General features: G+C 46.6%; 2 protein-coding genes across 49 annotated transcripts in view; one reads left to right on the forward strand and one right to left on the reverse strand.

The window, feature by feature from the left end:
• LOC119849376 (zinc finger protein 420-like) overlaps positions 1–24,430 on the forward strand; it is a 3,142,523-nt gene that overhangs the window by 2,072,278 nt on the left and 1,045,815 nt on the right. The window lies entirely within an intron of this gene.
• LOC119849383 (zinc finger protein 883-like) lies at positions 1,232–22,791 on the reverse strand. Of its 2 annotated transcripts, XM_043503856.1 has the most exons (6): positions 22,388–22,791; positions 21,535–21,605; positions 21,349–21,437; positions 20,538–20,654; positions 4,964–6,217; positions 1,232–4,627 (listed from the first exon to the last, which is right to left on the reverse strand). In XM_043503856.1, exons 4-6 carry the CDS (start codon positions 20,569–20,571, stop codon positions 4,500–4,502), a joined length of 1,416 nt encoding a protein of 471 aa, XP_043359791.1. In that variant the 5' UTR covers positions 20,572–20,654; positions 21,349–21,437; positions 21,535–21,605; positions 22,388–22,791; the 3' UTR covers positions 1,232–4,499. The 2 variants fall into 2 exon arrangements, with proteins under 2 accessions (XP_043359791.1, XP_043359792.1); XM_043503857.1 differs by lacking the exons at positions 21,349–21,437; positions 21,535–21,605.

Here is a 24,430-nt window from a genome sequence, read left to right on the forward strand (position 1 = left end):
CTGACCACCCCCTCCCAGGACCCTCTACCCCAAACTACCCTCCCAGGATCTCATCCTCTCCAAGCCCCTGCTCACCTATCCACAGCCCCGCCCCGAGACTCCCATGCCTTATCCAAAGCCCCCTACTCCCTGTTCCGACGGCCCCACAAGGCTCCTGCCCCTTATCCGCCACTGCCCCCTTTACGTGCCGCTCAGAGCGGCAGGAGTTCACAGCCATGCTGCTGGTGCAGCTGCCAGGGAGGAGGGACAGGGGTCTAGCCTCCACAGCCAGGAGCTCAAGGGCCAGGCAGGACAGGCTCGCAGGCTGTAGTTTGCCCATCTCTGTCATAGGAGATCCATCTCTCTATGCCTATATCTATCCTTCAAACACTGGAAACATTCTTCTGACAATCTAACCCTGTCTACACTGGGGCTTGGATCACATTAACTACTTCTCATTGGAGTGGATTTTTCACACCGCTGAGAAATGTGGCTATGTCCACATAGCTCTTCAGTGTAGACCAGCCTTTAGATGGCTTTTTTCATATAAAAGGCAATAGGCTTCAGCCTTTTCATTGATATTTATGGTTGACGATTGCAACTTTCCTACCTGCTGGATGCATCCTGTGACAGATGTCATGTTTTTCCTTTGCAAATTAGAGAAGTGAGGAAGTCAGTGACCTTTACAGTCTAAGTGGGAAAAAGGTTATACAACTTGTCTTCTCAGGTAGTTTTCCTTTTAATATAAATTGACTTTGAAGGTAAGCAAAATAAATTCTAATTAAAATACAAAAAATTAAAAATCTATATAGCCCAATATTCTCTTATACACTAGTTCTCACAAAAACAGGAGTACTTGTGGCACCTTAGAGACTAACAAATTTATTAGAGCATAAGCCCACTTCATCGGATGTATAGAATGGAACATATAGTAAGAAGAGATTACACACACACACACACACACACACACACACACACAGAGAAGGTGGAAGTTGCCATACAAACTGTAAAAGGCTAATTAATTAAGATGAGCTATTATCAGCAGGAGAAAAAAACTTCTGCAGTGATCGTCAAGATCGCCCATTTAAACAGTTGACAAGAAGGTGTGAGGATACTTAACAGAGAGAAAGATTCCTCCTGCTGATAATAGCTCATCTTAATTAGCCTCTCACAATTTGTATGGCTTACACCTTCTGTGTGTGTGTGTGTGTGTGTGTGTGTGTGTGTGTATCTATCTATCTATCTTCTTACTATATGTTCCATTCTATGCATCCGATGAAGTGGACTGTAGCCCACGAAAGCTTATACTCTAATAAATTTGTTAGTCTCTAAAGTGCCACAAGTACTCCTGTTCTTTTTGCGGATATAGACTAACATGGACGCTACTCTAAACCTGTCACTATTTCTCTCACACATTCTCCCACCCCAACCTTTGGAGTGAGGTTTTCTGTCAGAACTCCTTACACTTCCGGGAGTAAATTAAATCAAATTAACTTTTCAAGATTAGCCATCATTTCCTGTACAACTAACAAAACAAAAAACAAGACAACTTTCAGTTTTCCAAAAGAATTCAGATCACACAATTAGTCTCTTACTCTTTAACCAATCACTTCACCTATAATTTCATTTTCATTGGTTACAACAACATATTCAAAGACCACAAATTCTTGTCATATATATTAGTTTTTCTTTTAATCCCCACTGCCAACAGCTATACCTTGGCTTAAGTTGTGGTTTGTCCCAACCACTTCTGTGAGTTCATATATCTCTAGTTCTTCTCCTTGTGTGTTGGTGTACGAAGTATCCTATGTGGGAACATTTGCATCATGAGGAAAAATACCTCTTTTCACTCTTTTTTTCATCTTTCAAAGTAGGAGAAGGTAGAGGAGAAGGGATGTAAATGCATACAACAAAAGATAAAGCTGTCTGGTCTACACTAAAGACATTTATCGGTAAAAGTATATAGCTCACGGGTGTGAAAAATCCACACAGCTGTGCTACATAGTTTCACAGGCCTAACTCCCTGCATAGATAGCGCTACATCAGCAGGAGAGCTTCTCCTGCCAACATAGCTACCACCGCTTGTGGGGGTTGGATTAATAAAGTCCAACATAGGAGATCTCTCCCATTGGCTTAGAGCATCTGTAATAGCAGTGTTATAGCAGCACAGCTACATTGGTGCAGCTGTGGCAACATCACTTTTATTGTGTAGCCTGAGGGCCAGATGCAAAACCATGGAATCAGGACTCAACATGCGAGTATCCGGAAGTCTGAAATTGGAGCCTGACACATTCGTTGCCTCAATGGTTACCATCATTTCTATAGCCTGAAAGTCCTTGTTACCTAATCAGAACGTCAGTTTGGGACCCACAGGAAAGGAATGTCCTATGAAGCTCTCTTTCTTTGGATCCAAAGAGTGAAGGATGATTGTTCTCAGTATAACCCTAGTATCCTCTGGAACTGTAATCAGTGACACTGCACTAAGAAGTGGAGTTGTGCAAACAGTTTTCCGTGGGTCATAGGTCACCATAGCTTCCTTTACTGGGGTGGAAACCAAGAACTGAGTGTGCACTCTTTCAATCCCAGTTCTTTCAAAATCCTTGTCCTTGGGTAGGGTAAATTTACAATTCTCTGAAGTAGAATCCTTTACAAAACCACTCCAAAATCTCAACAGGGTTAGTGAGGAATAGCTTCCCAAAACATGCCCAGCTTTTCTTTAATTTGGTGGCACAGTTCCAGGCAAGGGACTGGATCAGAATCTCTTAGTTACCAGAGCTGGAGATTCTATTCAAAAATAGGGATTTTTCTGCAGCTATTACATTTCCAAAACCGATTTCATTTTACACACATTTTTAGCACCCACAAAGGATAAATTCATTCAATCCCATTTCCTCAATATCTGTGTTGTGAAGGGCAGCATCTCCTACACCACAGGATTAGCTAGGAGCGCTGTTCTATAGGGCCTGGGTTACACATGCTTTGGGAACCAAATACATGGGCATTTTGCCTAGTTCAAAATCACTTACTGTGGAATTCTCTCTCCCAATTATCACAGACAATATTGACTTAAACAATTGAAATACACTGTAATCATATGCACATCCACCAATTAGTTGGGGTTCTGCTGTTGTTCACCATTTCTGAGTGAAGATTTTAAATCACTCCTGTTTCTTTGTTAGCTGTTTCTTTGTTCAACTTACTGGACAAAAACAGCGGTGATTTAGAGAGTTCTCCCCATTGACAGAACTGCACTTGAACTTTCTCCACGTCTTCATGGAGGGGTGTGGAAAAAGCAAAGCTGAAGTGAGAAATGATCAGTTTAGCAAATGGTCATTTGTCTTAAATTCTCCAGTAAATCTGCACTACTTCCTACCAAACTGAACTAATATCCGTTTGGGTGACCAAACGGCATTCAGAAAAGAAAGAAACCCACATCACAGAGAGATAGAATACATGACAATGAAAGTGTCAAGTGAAATTTCAGAGCAGGTTACAACTGATTATTCAGAATTGGGACAAGAGATTCTCCCATCACATTCTTCTCTGATCCATTCAAACATACTTCACTCAGCACTGTCTCAAGAGTCAGTTATGTTATTTACAACATTTTTTGTATTCTAGCATCCAAATAATGGGGGGGACGCACGGGGGGGGGGGGGGAGAGGGACACAGCCACCTAGCCAGAAGTGGCTTTAAAAATAGATGGAATCTGGGATTTAAACTCCAAATGATCACACTGTGTTTGGGATCCATTTGAATTCCCCTTCCAGGTCTTTGACACTTTCATCTCCAGTCATAGAGACTGATATAGGATTAAAGAAGTCAAAGCATCATCTCCAAGCACAGACAGCTGAGAACATTTCATCACATGACACTTTGAGAAGTGGATGGATAGAATGTGATGAAGATAAATTCTGCATGGCTCAAACAAAAGGTAACAGTTCTGCAATGATGGGGAAGGAGGGAATCTGAGTCTCCCCATCTCCTTCCAGTGTCACAAAGGCTGAAATGACAGTTTTTCCTCTCCCTGGTCCTCTTCCTTTAAATATAATTTTAAAAGTTCTCAACATAACTGCTCTTCAGCACAACCCAGAGCAACGCGAGAACAACTGGCAATGATACAATCTATCATTGGTGACTCTGACAATAACTTTGCAATAGGAGGAATGGTATAAATGTGATGCTCTCTGGTTCCCTGTAGGAAGGGCACACTTGAATTACTCATGGGACAATGGAGTTGATAGAAAGGACATATGGGTCAACTTCAAAACAGGGTGAATGGCAAAAGGCAAAAATGGGCCACTCGGGGGGCGGGGGAAGGTAGCTCAGTGGTTTGAGCACTGGCCTGCTAAACCCAGGGTTGTGAGCTCAATCCTTGAGGGGGCCATTTAGGGATCTGGGGCAAAAATTGGGGATTGGTCTCGCTTGGAGCAGGGCATTGGACTAGATGACCTCCTGACGTCCTTCCAACCCTGATATTCTATGATTAAAAGTATTAAAGAAGAAAAGTACAGATAGCCCTAGAGGTTTTTATGGTCTTGATCTCCCTTGCAGTTTCTCTGATGCCTAACGTGGGCTGAGTGCCAAGAGAAGGTATTCCCACACTCACGACATTCATAGGGCCTCTCCCCTGTGTGGGTTCTCTGATGTTCAGAAAGGACTGAACTGCTAATGAAGCTTTTCCCACACTCACTGCATTTATAGGGCTTCTCTCCTGTGTGGATTGTCTGATGTCTAATGAGGTGTGAGCTGCGATTGAAGGTTTTCTGACATTCAGTGCATTCATAAGGTCTCACATCGGTGTGGATATTCTGATGTTCAGAAAGGGCTGATTTGTGAGTGAAGTTTTTCCCACACTCACTGCATTTATAGGGCCTCTCCCCTGTGTGGATTCTCTGATGCCTAATAAGGGTCCAGCTGCGATTGAAGGTTTTCCCACACTCAGTGCATTCAAAGGGTCTCACACTGGTGTGGATTTTCTGATGTTCAGAAAGGGCTGATTTGTGAGTGAAGTTTTTCCCACACTCACTGCATTTATAGGGCCTCTCCCCTGTGTGGATTCTCTGATGCCTAATAAGGGTCCAGCTGCGATTGAAGGTTTTCCCACACTCAAGGCATTCATAGGGTCTCACGCTGGAGTGGATTTTCTGATGTTCAGAAAGGGCTGAACGGGTCGTGAAGCTTTCCCCACACTCAGTGCATATATACGGCCTCTCACCTGTGTGGATTCTCTGATGTTCAGAAAGGGCTGAGTTGGTAGTGAATCTTTTCCCACACTCACGGCATATATACGGCCTCTCCCCTGTGTGAATTCTCTGATGTTGAAAAAGGCCTGAAGTGTGAGTGAAGTTTTTCCCACACTCACTGCATTCATACGGCCTCTCTCCTGTGTGGATTTTCTGATGCCTAATAAGGTGTGAAGTGTGAGTGAAGTTTTTCCCACACTCACTGCATTCATAGGGCCTCTCCCCTGTGTGGATTCTCTGATGTCGAATAAGGTTTGAGCTGCGATTGAAGGTTTTTCCACACTCACTGCATTCATAGGGTCTCACGCCGGTGTGGATTTTCTGATGTTTAGAAAGGGCTGACCTGGTAGTGAAGCTTTGCCCGCACTTATTACATTCATAGGGCCTCTCGTCTATGTGGATTCTCTGATGTTGAAAAAGGCCTGAAGAGCGAGTGAAGCTTTTCCCACACTTACTGCATTCATAGGGCCTCTCCTCTGAGTGGAGTCTCTGATGTTGAAAAAGGCCTGAAGACCGAGTGAAGCTTTTCCCACACTTACTGCATTCATAGGGCCTCTCTCCTGTGTGGATTCTCTGATGCCTAAAAAGATTTGAACTGTGATTGAAGGTTTTCTCACACTTACTGCATTCGTAGGGCCTCTCTTCTGTGTGGATCCTCTGATGCTTTATAATGGCTGAGTAGTCACGCAAGTTTTCCCCATGCTTAGTACATGTTTTTTCTCTCTTTCCCTGGAAGATTTCCTGCTGTGTTGCCATTTCCTTGAGGTCCTTGTGAATTCCCTGACATGAAATTAACTTACCCTCCTTCTCCCCTGGCTGGTTTCCCTGCTTTCTTTCTGGTCTGTGATGAGTCTCACAGGATTTTCCCTGCTCATGACTCCTGGATGCATTTCTTTTCAATCTTTGCGATAATTCTCTGTGTTTATCCACTTGCTCAACATTTTCTGGCCGAGAATTCTGCTCTTCTTTCTCACACTCCATTGCATCACCAGCTGTGAGAGAGACAGAAACCTCAAACAGGGATGGAAAGGGGAAGGCCAAACCAAAACAAGTGCTTGAGAGAGGTCAAATAAAAGTCAGGAACTGAACTCCCCCAAATGTAGTAGTAGGATTTTATGTTTGTATTTTATATAATTTAGAATGAAGGATAAAGAATAAGAATGTCGCATGTATTAAATGCATTGGTGTATGATTTGATCATATCCTGCCAGCCACCCATTTTGAATAACAGGAAGGAATGGCCTAATGGGCCAACAGATAGAGATACATCAGCCAAAATCTGTATCTGGACTGACTTCAAGGCAGTAACAGACCTTTGAGGGTCACTAATTTGTTGTAGGTTTATCATTTTAAAATAAGTAAAAGAATGCCATGATTGTTTTCCTTTGCATTGCAATTTGATGTTCTTGTTCAAAATGTTGTATGTAAATGAATTCTGTTTTGTGTGTGAATGAGAAATGTGTGTTTTAAGAGATAAGTGTGAAGGCCATCACTGAACCAGATGTATGAGGGAGGAACTGGAGACAGACGCAAGGGCACCAGGAGGCTGCAACAAGCCCCTAGTGAAATGCGAGAGGAGGGCAGATTGATGACTCTAAAGCTGAGACAGGCCCCTATCACAGGGGACAAGATAGCCGTGATCCAAACCAGCATGGGATAACTCCCCTGAGGAACTTGATGAAAGAGCAAGATAAAAGGATGAGGAGCACAATTTAAGAAAACAAGCACTCAAACACCAATTGATTACAGCATGATGGTGCAAAACTCATTGGCCCCTGTCAAAGTTCCTTCCCCACTCTGAACTCTAGGGTACAGGTGTGGGGACCTGCATGAAAGACCCCCTAAGCTTATTCTTATCAGCTTAGGTTAAAAACTTCCCCAAGGTACAATCTTTACCTTGTCCTTGAACAGTATGCTGTCACCACCAAGGGTTTTAAATAAAGAAAAGGGAAAGAGACCACTTGGAGATGTCTTCCCCCAATATATCCCCCCAAGCCCTATACCCCCTTTCCTGGGGAAGGCTTGATAATAATCCTCACCAATTGGTACAAACCCTTGGATCTTAAGAACAAAGAAAAATCAATCAGGTTCTTAAAAGAAGAATTTTAATGAAAGAAAAGGTAAAAGAATCACCTCTGTAAAATCAGGATGGTAAATACCTTACAGATTCAAAACATAGAGAATCCCTCTAGGCAAAATCTTAAATTACAAAAAGACTCAAAAACAGGAATATATATTCCCTCCAGCACAGCTTATTTTACCAGCCATTAAACAAAAGGAAATCTAATGAATTTTCTAGCTAGATTATTTACTAACTTTACAGGAGTTGGAAGGCTGAATTCCTGATCTGTTCTCAGCAAAAGCAAGACACAGACAGACCCCTTTGTCCCCCCCCCCTCCTGATTTGAAAATATCTTGTCCACTCATTGGTCATTTTGGGTCAGGTGCCAGCGAGGTTACCTTAGCTTCTTAACCCTTTACAGGTGAAAGGGTTTTGCCTCTGGCCAGGAGGGATTTTATAGCACTGTATACAGAAAGGCGGTTACCCTTCCCTTTATATTTATGACAGTCCCATTGAAGGAAAAACTGTATATAAACAGGGTGCCTTGCCATAAAACTTTGGGTTTGTCCTGCCAAGATTTCCCTGGAACACTGTGTAGCAACCAATGGAAATCGGCTCCTCCCTACCAGGGATCAGCCTAGCTGGCTGCTAGATCGATCCAGACTCCAGACTGGTAACTATAACATCGACTGGTGGGACAGGGTGTTCGTGTGTGGCGTGACTGAATGCATATACTAATTATTGTATCTTCAATAAATGCAGCATATTGCCTTTTCCCCTGAAAGAGATCTTGTGTGCTTCTTATAAGCATAACATTTTTGGTGGGGAATTGCAAAAGGGTGAAGACATGCACTGTGATTGTTGAACATACTGCTAAATATTGCTAAAAGGTATACCATACATACAAAGTGATCAGTCATTCAGTTGTACACACCCCCGGTCGGAGAAGTTACAGGCAATGTGGGAAGGATTAGAGTCCTAGCTCCAACCCATCTATCAGGGGAAAATTGGATAGGTGAATATACGCTCTGTCATAGCGTGACCGAGCCCAAAGCATAGAGAGCATAATGTTTCCCTCGCTCTGTCAGGCAGAGTTCTTTTTAGTGGATATAGACTTGTGTGTTTTGTAAGTCCCAGCATGAGCGTGGGCATGGAAAAGTTATAAAGGTAAAATAAATTCATTAAAAAAAAATGTTCAGACAGTATTTTCTATGTGAGACCCAACTCTGAAGAATATAGGAGTGCGGGAAAATAGTGGTAGCACCTGTGAAAGAAATGTTTAAAGGAAGCAATCCAATGACGATACTTTGTTTGAGAGATTACTCCTTTTAAACAGATCTTGCTCTGTTAAACCAAACTCTAAAGGATATAGGAGTTTGGGCAGTGTAGTATTTTTTGGGAATGATAATGTGATTTCCCAATTTTAAAAGAAATTGTTAAGGAAAGGGACTAGGCGGGCCTCCTTGCTAAATTGGTACTGGAACAAAGCCTGTGTCCATGAAAAGGGATGGTTCAGCGAGGAAAGTAGGGTCAGGCCCAGACAAGCAGGTAGGCAACAACAACAACAACAACAAAAAAAAAAGGTTGGAAGCCCTGAGGGCATAGTGGCGACAAAGTAAGTATAGGCTTGTGGAATTCAGATCCCTGGAACCCCACAGTATTCTTGCCAGCAAGTTAAAGTAGTATGGGCTGGATGAATGGACTACAAGTTGGATAGAAAGTTGGATAGATCGTCAGGCTCAACGGGAAGTGATCAATAGCTCCATGTCTAGTTGACAGCCAGTATCAAGTGGAATGCCGCAAGGGTTGGTCCTTGGGCCAATTTTGTTCAGTATCTTCATTAATGACCTGGAAATGGCGTGGATTGCACCCTCAGCAAGTTTACAGATGACACTAAACTGGGAGGAGTGGTAGAGATGCTGGAAGGTAGGAACAGGATACAGAGGGACCTAGACAAATTAGAGGATTGGGCCAAAAGAAATCTGATGAGGTTCAACAAGGACAAGTGCAGAGTCCTGCACTTAGGACAAAAGAAACCCATGAACTGCTACAGTCTAGGGATTGAATGGCTTGGCTGCAGTTCTGCAGAAAAGGACCTAAGGCTTACAGAGGACGAGAAGCTGGATATGCGTCAACAGTGTGCCCTTATTGCCAAGAAGGCTAATGGCATTTTGGGATATATAAGTAGGGGCCTTGCCAGATCGAGAGACGTAATCATTCCCCTCTATTCAGCATTGGTGAGGCCTCATCTGGAGTATGGTGTCCAGTTTTGGGCCCCACACTACAAGAAGGATGTGGAAAAATTGGGAAGAGTCCAGTGGAGGGCAACAAAACAAAACAAAACAAATGATTAGGGGGCTGGAACACATGATTTATGAGGAGAGGCTGAGGGAACTGGGATTGTTTAATCTGAAGAAAAGAAGAATGAGCGGGGGTTTGATAGCTGCTTTCAACTACCTGAAAGGGGGCTCCAAAGAAGATGGATCTAGACTGTTCTCAGTGGTAGCAGATGATAGAACAAGGAGTAAGGGTCTCAAGTTGCAGTGGGGGAGGTTTAGGTTGGATATTAGGAAAAACTTTTTCACTAGGAGGGTGGTGAAGCACTGGAATGGGTTCCCTAGGGAGGTGGTGGAATCTCCTTCCTTATTGGTTTTTAAGGTCAGGCTTGATGAATCCCTGGCTGGGGTGATTTAGTTGGGGTTGGTCCTGCTTTGATCAGGGGTTGGACTAGATGCCTCCTGAGGTCCCTTCCAACCCTGATATTCTATGATTATGATTCCATGAATGGTGAAATCGGAGTTGATGAAGATGTCATTTTGGGAGATTAACAAGCAATTAAAAAAAAAAGAGAGACTGAGAAGTTAACTTTGCAGAGGCTGGAGGGAATAAAGCAGGTGAACATTGTAAAAATGTTAAAAAGGCAAAGGGTTATTGTAGCAGGGCAGAGGTAAACCCCTTAGATGCCCTGCTAAAAAACTGGCTGCGCCCTGCTTCCTGGCAGTGAGGCCAGGTGTAAGATCCCAGGCACTCGGCAGGGAGCCCAGCTGCAGGCCCTAACAGGGGCTGGCTCAGAGTAATAAGCTGAGCCCAGTAGAGAGAGCTGAGCTGAGGTCTGGGCGGGCTATATAAACGCTGGAAGAAGCTCAGGAAGGAGGCTAGCCTGGGAGGAGACAGGAGGGCTACATCTCTGTCTCCTTACCAACTGACAGGAGACTCAAGGGCCAGGAGACCCTGGGGAGGGTCTGGGGGGGAATAGCTGTTAAGGGACTTGGGGTTGCACAAAGCATTGTAAATAAAGACAGGCTGGTGAAACAGCCGAAGAAGGCGTTGAGACTCTTTATTTAACCAGCCCAAGCACAGGGCGCAGGGACAAGAGGGTAGACCCTGTGACAGTTATAGAAAGAGAACGCTTGGTTTCCTTTGCGGCCATTCTGAAGGGAAAATGGGCTGTTTTCCAAAGGAATGTCTGTAAATAAGCCAGGCAGAGAGACTACCTCATTTAAATCATTAGACTATGAGCAATTTAGTGAAATTCGCTAACAGAACATAAGGGGTTCCTATTGGAACATAACTGCCCCCAAATGTATACAAATGTTATCTATGTACAGCTGTGTAAAAATTAAAGCAGTGCAAAGAATATTCAGGAAAAAAAAAAGGTGTGTATAAATAAATAGTGTAAATATGTGGAATGTTTAAGACCTAAAGCAATACTCCTGGTTTGCAAAACTCTTGTTTTGTGGGTTTAAGATGAATTGGTTTTGTTTTTAAATAAATACCACTAAAATCCATTTGAATCTTTCATTCAAAGTTGCAAAACTGAGAAACTTTTTGCCAGAGACAGATAACTAGTGTTGTTTGATTTGGTATTTAGTGTTTAATCCTTTAGGTACCTTAATGCTTTATAAAGTTCAATATCTTTTCAAAAAGACCAACGTCAAGGCTGTAGCAGGGCAGTCAAAACCAGGAGAATGGGAAAAAATTCTGGATTTGTTTTTTGGTAACAAAATAGTAAATAAGAGCTGTAGTAAAAAATAATTTTTTTAAAAAAATAGACAGTGCCCCACACTGAACCTTAAGGTGGCTCTGTGTAATCAAACGGTCACTTTGATAAGAGTACATAAAAACGCTGAGCACAAAAAAATACAAGTTACATCTTATGTAAAAATTACTATGGCTAATGTTATACAAGTTAAACTATGGAAGGAATGTGCATTTTTCACAGAATATGTGCAGTGTATATTGTAGAAGGGGTAAAAAATGCAAAAACATACCATACTACTTAATTAAAATCCTACTAGAACTCCAAAGGGAGCCACAATAGGTTGTGTTTTCTTTTTCAGATCGCTTGTGTGTTTTAGAAGCAGAAATTAAAAGTGAAAAGTAATCAACACTCTGGTGAAAATTGATTAAGACAGAGTCTCTAAGCTGTGAATGGCTTTAAATCCAAAAGCATGCCAAAAAGCACCTGTGTTAATGTAAATTACCTAACTGATAAAGGAAGAACAGAACAGCGCATAAATGGCAGCACAAAAGTCAAACCAAAGGACAAGAAGGGAGACAGGTAGATGAGACAAAAAGAAAAGGAGTACTTGTGGCACCTTAGAGACTAACAAATTTATTAGAGCATAAGCTTTCGTGAGCTACAGCTCACTTCATCGGATGCATAGATGAGAATGCCAGCCCCTACCGACGCCCACTCTAAGAGTACTGCTAGAAGGATTCAATTTTCGTAGACCATCCATTTATAAATATGCTAAATAACTCACCCATTGTGGAAACTGATAAAAAAGGACAAAATGGGAATGGGGAAAAAGAGCAAGACTCCACTTTAACCCTGCTAAAACAGAAGGCTCTCACAGCCCCCACCCTGCGTTTCCCTGATGAATCACAGCCCTTTGTTAAAAACAAATGAATGTTTGGCAGCTAACAACATGGCCTTGGCTGCCACACTGTTACAAAATATTTAAAAAGTGAACCTTAAAATGGGAAAAAAGGGGGTCACTCACTAGAATCAAAATGGACAGACCCATATTCCATCGTGGATCGCCTTAGCCCATTGAAATGGCTACATGTGTCACAAATTAAACTGTTTACATAAATAACGATGTTTGAATTGTTTGCAGAGAAGGACATCCCGGAACCTGAGCATGAGGCGCTGCTTCACCACGAAAAGTTTAATCCACAAAAAATGAGACTCCAGTGTAAGATCTGGCTTCACCTGCTTCTGGGAACTTTTAGTGCCCCGATAATTAAAGCAATTATAAAAAAAATGCAGCCCTCCTTATAAGCCAAGATTTCAGGAATAACTCACTCCCTGCCAACCGATCATGGATTTCTACCCGTGATCCAGTAATCCCCATGGAACGGTATAATAAAAATACTAGCTAACTCTTAAAACCCTTAGGAAATACCAATATATATGCCTGAAAAAGAGGGTTAAAATAGAGGGTCCTTATGAAAATATCACCTGGAGTTCCAGCTACCCAAAATTGCTGTATCTGTAAAATAAGCCTGTTAAAGCAAACAATACTAACCGTTATTGTGGAGTACTGATACCAATACCCCATAGTAAATTAAACCTATGGTTCCCAGACACATGCTCCAAAACCTGGACCAAAAAATATGCATTAGAAAAAACTCAGTGCACCCTAGGAAAAAAAAAAAATCACTGTATAAGCAGGGTGCCTTGACATGAAACTTTGGGTTCGTCCTGCCAAGACTTCTCCGGAGCATTGTGTCAAGACCAATGGAACACGGCTCCTCCCTACCGGTGATCAACCTAGCTGCCCACTAGATTGATCCGGACTCTGGACTTGTAACTATAACATCGACTGGCAGGACAGTGTATGCGTGTGTGATATAATTGAATGTGTATGCTAATTGTTGTATCTTCAGTAAATGCAGCTTATTGCCTTTTGCCCTGAAAAAGATCCCGTGTGCTTCTTATAAGTATAAGAATATGAAGTTGTGAGAATTGTGTAGTATGGTTGTCACTAAAACATGCTGTAAATTGGGGGAATTGGCCAGATATTAGCTCCCCAGAGGCAACAGCAAGGAAAGTAACCAACGCCTGTGTAGGGTGTCAACCCATCCACAGCCATTGTCCAGCAAGGGAGCTATAATACAATGACAGACCTGCATGAGGCCACACCAGGGGAATTGTTCAACCTTGCTTGGATAGACTCATAAATGCTTACCTGACTCTGAAGCGGGGGAGGGGGGGAGCGCAAATCCACAAGGGAAGAAAGGACATGATAAAAGGGAGAGTCATTTGTCATGCTGGCTCTCTCTCTTCCACCTACATCTACAGACACCACCACATGACTGAAGCACTGATCAAAGGGAAGAGCCTGACTGAAAAGTAACCAGCCAGCCTGTGGTGAGAAGCATCCAAGTTTGTAATGACACTGAAAGTGTTAAGATCAGCTTAGAATGTGTTTTGCTTTTATTTCATTTGACCAAATCTGACTTGTTATGCTTTGACTTATAATCACTTAAAATCTATCTTTATAGCTAACAACTCTGTTTACTCTTCCTGAAGCAGTGTATCTGGTTTGAAGTGTGTCAGAGGCTTCCCTTGGGCTAACAAGCCTGGTGCAGATGGATTTCTTTGTTAAATTGACAAACTTATACAAGTTTGCAGCATCAAGTCGGCATTAATGGACGCTGAAAGATGGAGGGTCCTAGGGTTGTGTCTGGGACCGGAGATATTGGCTAGTGTCATTCTCTTGCAAGTAGCTGGGAGCAGCTTACATACCAGAGGCTGTGCATGAACAGCACAGGAGCGGGGGTTCTCACAACAAAAGCAGGGTAAGGCTGAGTCCCAGAGTCAGGGATTGGAGAGGCCTAGCAGATCACCAGTCCAGATAACACCAGAGGGGAACATCACAGTGGCGCAGCAAGCAGAGTGTATGTATGGGCTTGTTACTCCAAGTGAGGTTCACACTATAAGCACTGAGATTTGTAATTTTAAGTGAGTCTTAAGTGCAGTGGCTAAGAACAGTCAGGAGGAGGTCACAGTTTTGTTATTTTCTGTTTGCTTGTTTCAAGAAAGGGAAGTAAGAACAGGAAAGCAGGAAAATGAGTGAAAGCAGAGAAGTGATTGTGAAGCTGGAGATTTTTAGGCTTCAGTCTGCAGAAGAGGAGAGGGGAGCACCAGCGATTATTGCAACTACAAGAACTGGAGATAAAAGAAAAAGAGAGAGAAGAAAGAGAGTGAAACCACCAATTTAGGTAGCAAGTTTTGAAGGAATGTTGGATCTTGTTGCCCAAGATCATTTCCTAAGCATATGTAAAGCTGATGTAAAGCAGCGTCTGTGGGACAAAGATGTCAAGTCTGTGGAGGAGAGGGCTTTTTTCATCTCATGCTTTCGAACAGAATCAGACGTCTATTGGGGGCAGGCCACAGAAAGAGGGGTTTAAAACTGTTGGGAAGGGAGGATCTCATTTTACCCCTGGGAAGAGAGAAGGGGGTTGGGAGCCTAAAACATTCTTACCCAAAAACATTCCTCTAACCCTCATCCCAAATCTCCTGTAAAAGCAGAAGAGCACAGAAGGTGCTATAAGTGCAATTCCACTGATCACCTGAGGAATAAATCATAGAATACCAGGATTGGAAGGGCCCTCAGGAGGTCATCTAGTCCAACCCCCTGCCCAAAGCAGGGCCAATCCCCAGCTAAATCATGCCACCCTCCTAATGAAAAAGTTTTGCCTAATATCCAACCTAAACACCCTTCTCTCCAACTTGAGACCATTACTCCTTGTTCTGTCAATAAATGCCCTGTGCTAGGAGGAAGCAGGCAACCAATAGCTCATGTTAGTTCTGTTGTCCTCAGCACAGAAACCTCCAAATAATTGAAACCTATCATATTGGCTCTGTGAGGTTAGCCTCTGCAGAACCAGATATGGAGCATGTTAAGGCTGTCCAAATTGATGGCAGGGAATACTTAGGGCAGAGGGATACATGGGCTCAGATCTCTCTGGTCAGAGAGAGTGTGGTCCCAAAGGCCAGTACATTGCCTGGCCAAATAGCAGAGATTGTGGGGGGTGGGTGAAAGCAAATTTCTCATACCACTAGCTAAAATTCATGTGGTTTGGGAAGGTTTGGAAGGTGTTTTGACTGTGGGGGTAATGGAACACCTTCTATTCTACCTGCTCCTTGGTAATGATTTTTTCCATGTAGCTCGGGTTAAAGTATTTACCTGCAGCAGGAGGGAGTGTTATGCTGGGACCCCCAAGGGAAAGGGTAAGGTCTCAGGAACTGCTGAGAGAATGGGAGAGTGTCTCCTTGATTCTTCTGCAACTGGGGGAAGCCACATGCTTCCAGGTGAGAGGGTGGTTGAGACCAACTCCTGCACTGCAGCTGGAAGTAACACCACATCAGGAAGGGATGGGGGTGTAATACCTGCCAGGGAAAGATCTGTCCAGGTTGTTAGCTGCCAGGAGGTCACAGCTGAAGCAGAGGGAAAAAACACACTCTAGGGAGCAGAGAGAAATGTGTCCCAGAGGAGATCCCAGAGAAGGGGCAGGGGATCTCAGAAACCACTCAGGTGGTGAGGGTTCCTGTGACTCTGTAACACAGGGAAGCAGGGTGCTTCCAAGTATGAGAGAGACTGAGACTAGCTCCTTTCCAGCAGAAGGCAACATGCCCTCAGGGACAGGGGCAGGAGAGGTGTCATCTGTAATTAAGGAAACTGTCCCAGTTGTTAGCTGGCAGAGTATTGCAGATGAAGAGACAGATCCCTTCTTACAGAGCACAGAGAAATGTGTTTTATGAGGAGGAAACGGGGGAAGGAATAGTGGGGGTACAGGAATGTCTCCTCACTAGTCACTTGAGGCAGGATGCCCAGGACACTAGGAGGATGGCTGGGTCATCGTCTGTGCACCCACGCACTCAGCCTGTGACCCAGGTTTGGAGAGGGAACTGTGTAACTGACTTCCCGGAGGGGAGCAGTCACATCGCTGACTTCTCAGGGACAGAGAAAGGGGTGGCGGAGGGCACCCCAATCCAGGTCCCAATTTTTCAGGATGCTATTTCTGATAAGTTTTTGGAAAGCAACTGTGTCTCTTTACATCAAGATGCAGCTCCAACAGCCTGTCACAGCAGAGGAGTTGAGACCAGGAAATTGCCATGTGGTAGTTTGACAGAATACAAATGACCCAACTGACAGAGAAGGGGGTGTTTTCCCCCATGCTGGTGAGACACAGAGAGAAGTTATGGGAGAGCTGCTGGGAAAAGGTGAATCTGATCAAAGGGTAAACACACCTAGCCCAGACAGCACAGATCACAGCCCTCTAGGGGGCAGGGAAGGACTCAGTGCTAGGAGGGGGAAACACAGGGTATCCCCAAAAGGGGAGCTGGATTTTCTGCATAAGTAATGTGCTGGGGTTGGGAGATGGCTCCCCAAAGGGCCAGACAATGTGCAGGATTCCCCTAAACAACTATCTTATCAGACCCTGATGCACCAAAATTCCAGAAATATGATTAAATTAAGAGCTCACACAGAAGGGAACACTGGAGGGAAGGAAAAGCCAATGACCGATTACATGAGAGAGAGTCAAAGGAAACCATGGGTAATGAATAAACTAACCTCAAACTAGAATATCTGAACAGAGGGCGTGGTATCATATAGATACTTGTAAACACCCAAAAACTTTGGTATTAATGTTAAGTTTTGGGGATAAGAATTTTGACACAGATGATAAGCCTTATGATAATTCTACTTTTCACTTAAGATTTAAACCTGTTTACAGGTTATCACAGCAGAAAACCCCCCCAAAAAAAACTGATTTGCTGTGTGTGAATGGGGAAACTGCCTTCGAACTAGTCAGGGACTAACACTCTTGAAGTAAACTAAGGAGGGGAGGTGACATTCTATACCTTGGGAAAGCATGCCATAATCCCCGTTTTCCTCATTTCCATATATTCCCGATCTTATGTATAAAGCATGCCTTGTAAGGTATCAGGAGACTGGTTATGATCTGCTGAAACTCATTTCTCTATCCATACATGTATATCATTAATGCATACGAAGTTATGAGAATTGTGTAGTATGGTTATCACTAAAACATGCTGTAAGTTGGGGGAAATCAGCCAGATATTGGCTCCCCAGAGGCAACAGCAAGGAAAGTAACCAATGCCCAAGTGCGGTGTCAACCCATCAATAACCATTGTCCAGCAAGGAAGCTATACTGCAATGACTGACCTGCATGAGGCCACACCAGGGGAATTGCTCTACTTTGCTTGGAGAGACTCATAAATGCTCACCTGAATCTGAATTGGGGGCAGGAAAGCCATGAGGGAAGAAAGGACATGATAAAAGGGAGAGACCATTTGCCATGCTGGCTCTCTCTCTTCCACCTACATCCACAGATACCACCAAGCGACTAAAGTGCTGATCAAAGGGGAGAGCCTGACTGAAAAGTAACCAGCCAGCCTCGGTGAGAAGCATCTAAGTTTGTAAGGACACTGAAAGCGTTAAGATCAGCTTAGAATGTGTTTTGCTTTTATTTCATTTGACCAAATCAGACTTGGTATGCTTTGATTTATAATCACTTAAAATCTATCTTTATAGCTAATAAATCTCTTTGTTTATTCTACCTGAAGCAGTGTGTTTGATTTGAAGTATGTCAAAGGCTCCCCTTTAGGTAACAAGCCTGGTACAGATGAATTTCTTTGTTAAATTGACAAACTTATATAACCTTGCATCATCCAGGGAGCATTACTGGACACTGCAAGATAGCAGTTCCTAGGGTTGTGTCTGGGACCAGAGATATTAGCTAGTGTCATTCGCTTGCCAGTAGCTGGGAAAAGCTTACATGCCAGAGGCTGTGCATGAACAGTCCAGGAGTGGGGTTTCTCACAGTAGAGCAGGGTAAAGCTGGCTCCCAGAGTCAAGGATTGGAGAGGCCTAGCAGATCACCAATCCAGATAACACCAGAGGGGAATATCACACTAGTGTGTTTGGATTAAAGTTTGTGGGAAATTCCATTTGGGATAACAAGACTGGTGCATGTCATTCTCCACTGATGAAATGAAAGATTTAATATGAGCTTGTGCTGTTCAGTAGTGTGCTGGACAGTGCAAGATGCACATTTCTGGGGGAAAGTCTGGCATTTGACAATTTGCTGCAGTTCTCCTGAGGTGTAATTCATGAGTGTCTAACTAGCAGCACTCAATACTGTGTAGCTGGGAGTTACATGCTGGAGACTGGGTGTTTACTGGCCAAGGGGGGCTGTTCTCAGAGTAAAAAAGAGGAAAAGGTACCCCAAGTTGGAGAACAGATTGGAGACAGCTGTTCAACAGTCCAGACTGTACTCTGGGTAATGTCACAGAAACTCATAACAGAGCCTCTTACAACACAGAGAAAATAAATCCATGTCCCAAAAACTGAAGACTGCAGACAGAGGCCAAGTCTCCCTGGCACTGTTTCTTGCTGACAGAGGTCCAGAGATAATGAGAGTGTCCTGGGGAAGCTGGGAACGGTAAGCATAGGCTGGTGGGGTTCAGTGGAGAAAGGGAACAGGAAGGGCAGGGATATCACTGAATGCAGGATCCCAGAAGTACAACATATCAGGATAACATATTGCAGCCCATTGGAAAAAACATAATCCCAACTATACATATAAAATGATAGGGTCTAAATTAGTTGTTTCCACTCAAGAGACGGATCTTAGAGTCATTGTGGATAGTTCTCTGAAAACATCCACCCAATGTGCAGCGGCCGTCAAAAAAAACTAAGAATGTTGGAATCATTAAGAAAGGGATAGATAATAACAGAAAAAATATCATATTGCCTCTATATAAATCCATGGTACACCCACATCTAGAATACTGCGTGCAGATGTCATCACCCCATCTCAAAAAAAGCGATTTTTGGAATTAGCAAAGGTTCAGAAAAGGGGAACAGAAATGATTAGGGGTATGAAACAGATTCCGTATATGGAGAGATTAAAAAGACTGGAACTTTTCAGCTGGTAAAATATACAAAGAAGAGGAGATATGATAGAAGTCTATAAAGTCAAGACTGCTGTGGAGAAAGTAAATAATGAACTGTTATTTAATCCTCCTTCTAACACAAGAACTGGGAGTCTCCCAATTAAAGTACTAGGCAGCAGATTTAAAACAAACCAAAGGAAGTATTTCTTCACACAACGGACAGTCAAACTGTTGAACTCTTTTCTAGAGGAAGTTGTGAAGGCCAAGACTGTAACAGGGTTCAAAAAAAAGAACAAAATAAATTCATGGAGAATAGGTCCATGAATGGCCATTAGCCTCAATGGACAGGGATGGTGTCCCTAACCTCTCTTTGCCATAAGATGGGCAACAGGAGATGAATCACTTGATGATTGCCTGTTCTGTTCATTCCTTCTGGGACACCTGGCATTGGCCACTCTCAGAAGACAGGATACTGGGCTAGCTGGACCTTTGATCTGACCCAGTGTGGCCAGATTTATGTACTAGGGAATCTAGTGAATCCAGTGTAATGGGAGGGAGTGGGAAAATCCCTGGCTGTTGAGAACACTGTGAAATTAGAAGCTACAATTCAGGAGCAACAGACTCTAATTAGTCTGGAAAAGCAGAATGTGAAAAACAACAATTGGGTCATGTGACTTCAGGAATGCTGCACTGCAAGATCCAAAGAGGCTGCAGAGGAGAGAGATTGTGGCTACCACACATGATGAAGGGAGAGCAAAGACACTCCAGGTCTAAAGAAGTTTCACTAGCAATCTAGGCCATTTTCTCATGCTGGGGTGCAATCCAGAGCAGTGAGGAGTTGTGTCATCTGTAATCCTGGGTGAGATTCAATGTTCTGCTGTTGGAGTTCCCTTGTCTGGATACCCCCAGCCAGCATTCAAGGACACGCTGAGTGTCTGTGTGATAACTAACCCTGGACCAGCAGCTCTGACTCCAGCAGCCTGCTTGTTATACCCCAAGCACATTCTGGTTTGGGTGGAGAAGGCTCAGGGTTTGAGAAAAGGCCAGGGATAGGAAGTTTCTGTTGCTTATGCTGAACCTAACTCCCAGTTTTATTTCAGTAAACAGGAGATATCTGACACTGTGCGATACTGCTCCTGTGCTCTGTTCCCAAAGTGTTCTGTAGGAGGAGAGGGTAGAGTGATATTGTATATGTCACTGGCATGTTGAGATGATGCAGAAACAGGACAGAGTAGAGGTGATATTGTGGGGCTGGCGTGAACCTTATCTCTTCATTTCCCCTTCCAAGAACCGAGGGGACAGGAACCCTTACCCAGCGAGGTCACATTTTCATAGTTCTCCTGCATAACGTCTCTGTAGAGGGTTCTCTGAGCGGGGTCCAGCAGAGCCCACTCTTCTACACAGCCACCTCCTCGAAGGTCACCAGCCTCTGAAAGAGCAAGAGTCTAACACTCAGGACCTGCTGCCCCACTCAGAGCCCCACTGTTCGTGGGGGAGAGGCGCCAATCAAATGGAAGCTCTGGGAGGCTCACAGTCAACAGAGTCCCCCACCCCGCTCACAGCATCCAGGAAACGCCAGGGTGAGGGGATGAAGACAGAGCTCCTCCTCTCTCCCAGAAGACCCATCACACTCCTACCAAGCACAGAGTGATACAGGGAAGGGAGACCCTAGCAGGGTCCAGGGAGAGCTCTCTGGTCAGAAGCCCAACACCCTCCTCCTTGAGAGGAGCCAAGTGAGGGGCAGCTTCCCTAAGCCTGACTGGTGAGTGGTCCTTTCAAATCTCAGCGCTGCCGCTGGCTAGTCGGATCAGGCTCCAGCACTATGAGTCTGGTCAGTTCTCCCAGCTCCATGTAGGTGGGTTATTTTCTGTTTCACAAATTAGGGTATTTCCACCTCTGAACCTCATGGGTCTGTTCCTAGAATCTAGGCCACTTATTAAACAACTTCCAAGAAGTTTGCCACGCCCCGGCCTCCTCCCTTTCTCCACCCTGTGCATTTCCTGCCTTGCTCCAACCTCCAAACCAGATGGTGCAAACCTTCCCCTCTCCGAAGTATTTGCTGCCCCTCCCCCTCCTGCAGGGCCCTAGCAAACCCCTCTCCGCCTCGCCCAAATAATCCCTACCTGAGCTGGCCCCACTGCAGCCATGTCTCTCCCCTGTCCCATGGGAGGGCGGGATGAGCTGGAGGGAAACGTGGGCGTCATTCTGCAGCCTGGCAGGGCGAGAAGGGCGGTTGCGGAGGTTTGAGAACGGGCTTCAGTTCGTTTCACAGCCCGACTCCCCCAGGCTCTTTCCCTGCAGAGACACACCCTGGATTCTGCCACGCTGGGAAAATGCTTGTTCTCCGTGTCCCAGCGCAGACCCGGCCCCTCCTGCCAGGCTAAGCCCACAGAGAGATTTTTCAACTCGGTTCCCTCATCCTGCAACAAAGTCTCCGAACACAAGGCTAGAAAAAGGGCAGAACCGAAGGAGTCACTTCCCCGCCCCGGCAGAGACCCGGCATCTCCTCCCACCCCCACTCCAGGGGCAGCCGGGTTTTGGGGGGTGGCTCCGGGCAACAATTTCCCACCGACACGAGGACAAATCGCTGCGGATAAAACGGGGGGGAAAATCCCCCTTCCCACGGGAGGAAATTTTAAATGGACGTTGGAGGATTAGGGAGAGACGGGGGGGGGGATCGGGGGAGAGGAGAGAGTGGATCAGCGGGGGGGGGGGGAGTTGAGAGCCACGTGGGAGCTACTGAGAGATAAAAGGGGAAGAACTGGGGGGAATTTGTGCCCGTGGGGGGCAGGGGGGGGCAAGTGGCACAAACAGGGACAGGATCCAATTAACTCCCCTCCCCCCGCCCCCCACTTCCCCCCCGGGAATTTCCTGGCTGCACAGAGACAGTTCAACACCCCCCCACCGACCCCGACTTCTCCCCACCCCGCCCGACACCCCCTCGAGGACCCCCCCACCGACCTTCCCCTCCCCCCACCCCCGCCCGACACCCCCCCCCGGGAACCCGCCCACCCCCGGCTTCTGCCCTCCCCGCCCGACACCCCCCCCACCCCCACCGGGGACCCTCCCGCCGGGCCCCAGTCTCTGCCCCCCCCATCCCAGCCGTGCCGGGGGCAGAGAGTCACTTTCCTGCCCCCCCCCCGCACGGGGTCTCCCACTGACCGGGGCTGGGGCGGGCAGAGCCCGGGGCTGGTCCCGGCTGGAGAAAGCCCCCGCCCCGGCCGGGCACGGAGGGGTTAATGACGCGCCCCGCCCCCCCCGCACAGACCCCAGGGGGGAGCAGCCGCTGCTCAGCCCGGGCTCCCGGGTCACACGCAGCGGAAGTGACGTTAGGCGGGGGGGAGGGGAGCACGAGCGGGGCTCGCACGGAGCCTGCGCAGTAACAGCTACTGAACCCCTGACCCGAGTTGGGGGGGGGAAGCGAACCCCGGGGCGGGCTGGGAGATGTAGTTCCTGACTCTCCCGGAAGCGGAAGTGACGTTCGGAGAGGGGGCGGGGCGCTGTGGCTCTGCCTGGCTCCTGCAGCGCCGTTGGAGCCTGTCCCGGGGCTGGAGGAGGGTTTTCTGTCTCCCGGCTCTGGGCATGCGCAGATCGTGGGGGGGGGGGGGGAGAGCCGGGCATGCGCAGATCGGGGCGGGCGGGAGAGTCGGGCATGCGCAGATCGGGGGTGGGGGTGAGAGTCGGGCATGCGCAGAAGCCCTGCCCCCGCTGGAGCCGCCCTGGGGCCGCCCCGGGCTCCACCCGCCCCGCTGCGGCCTCAGGTACCGGAGTGATCCCCGGGGGCGGGGGGGAGGAGACGACCGGGGACCCCCCCCGGGGGGCGGGGAGGGAAAGGGGGGGACTGAGACCACCCCCTCGGATTTACCGGTGCCCCCTGCCCTGGGGACCCCCCGCTCCCGCCCCCTTTTCTCTTCCCAGCAGCCAGGGTGACCCCCCCGCCCCCTCCCCTCCCTGAGACGGTCTCTGCCCCCCCCCTTGTACCCCGTTTCCTCCCCACTTCGCCCGTGGCCAGTTCGAATCTCCGGTCTGGGGTGCCCCCCCCGCCCCCCATTTGCCTGCAGTGATTTGTCCTTAGTCTGGGCCCCGATTCCCCCTCAGCTCTGAAAGACTGACAGCAAATTCTTGAAAATCTTCCCCCTTTTCTCTCCAGGGTCTGACTGAGATCGGGGCTCTTACGGTGCTGAGGGTGGCGGGGGCCTTGCCTGAGATCAGGTCCCCCCCCCCCGTGTGCCGGGCGCTGCACGGACCCCGACAGAGAGCAGGGACCTTGTTGGGCCGGGGGCTACGGTGACCCTGCCTGAGCTCCGGGCCCCTGTTGTGCCAGGCCCTGCATCAAGACGAAGCGAAATCAGACTCCCGTTGTGCCCGGGGCTGCAGAGACGGGGAAACAAAATCAGGGACCTGGTTGTTCCTGGAGCTGCGGAGACCCCAAGTGAGATCTGGGCCCTGTTCTGCCAGGCGCTGCAGAGACATCAAGTGAGATCAGAGCCCACTGTTGTGCCAGGTAAAACTGAGACCTGGACCGAGATCACGGCCCCCCCTTGTGCCAGGCAGCGCACGACTGCGGCCCGGACTGCGGCCTCCAGTGTGCTGCGCCCTTCAGAGATCCTGACTGAGATCTGTGTCCCCGTTGGGTCTGGCCCTGCACTGACCCCACCACTGTACTGGTATGTCTACACTGCCATTAAAAACCCACAGCTGGCCCATGTCAGCTGATTCAGACTCACAGGGCTCAGGCAAAGGGGCTGTTTAATTGCAGTGTAGATGTCTGGGCTCAGGCTGGACCCAGGCTGTAGGACCTTGCGAGGTGGGAGGGGGCCAGACCTTGGGCTGCATCCCAAGCTGGAACATCTACACCACCATTAAACAGCCCCGCAGCCTGAGCCGTGTGAGCTCAAGTCAGCGGGCACGGGCTAGCCGCTGGTGTCTAACTGCAGTGTAGACATGCCCACAGTGACAGAGAGTCCTTGCCACAAAAACCTCAAAAGCTAAATCGTGCAAATGATGGGCGAATACTCGCCATTTTACAGATGGGGAAACTGAAGCTCAAGGAGCTGAAGTAATTTGCTCAAGTTTGCATGGAGAATTTGGGGCAAAACTGGGAACCGAACCCAGATTGTTTGAATCCTTGCCTCTCCCCTTAAACACAATCCCAGCGTGTGTGTGTGGACAGCGTTTTGGTCTGAGTGTTTGCATCTCATTGGC

This window comes from Dermochelys coriacea, chromosome 28 (genome assembly GCF_009764565.3).
Source record: "Dermochelys coriacea isolate rDerCor1 chromosome 28, rDerCor1.pri.v4, whole genome shotgun sequence".
NCBI lineage: Eukaryota > Metazoa > Chordata > Testudines > Dermochelyidae > Dermochelys > Dermochelys coriacea.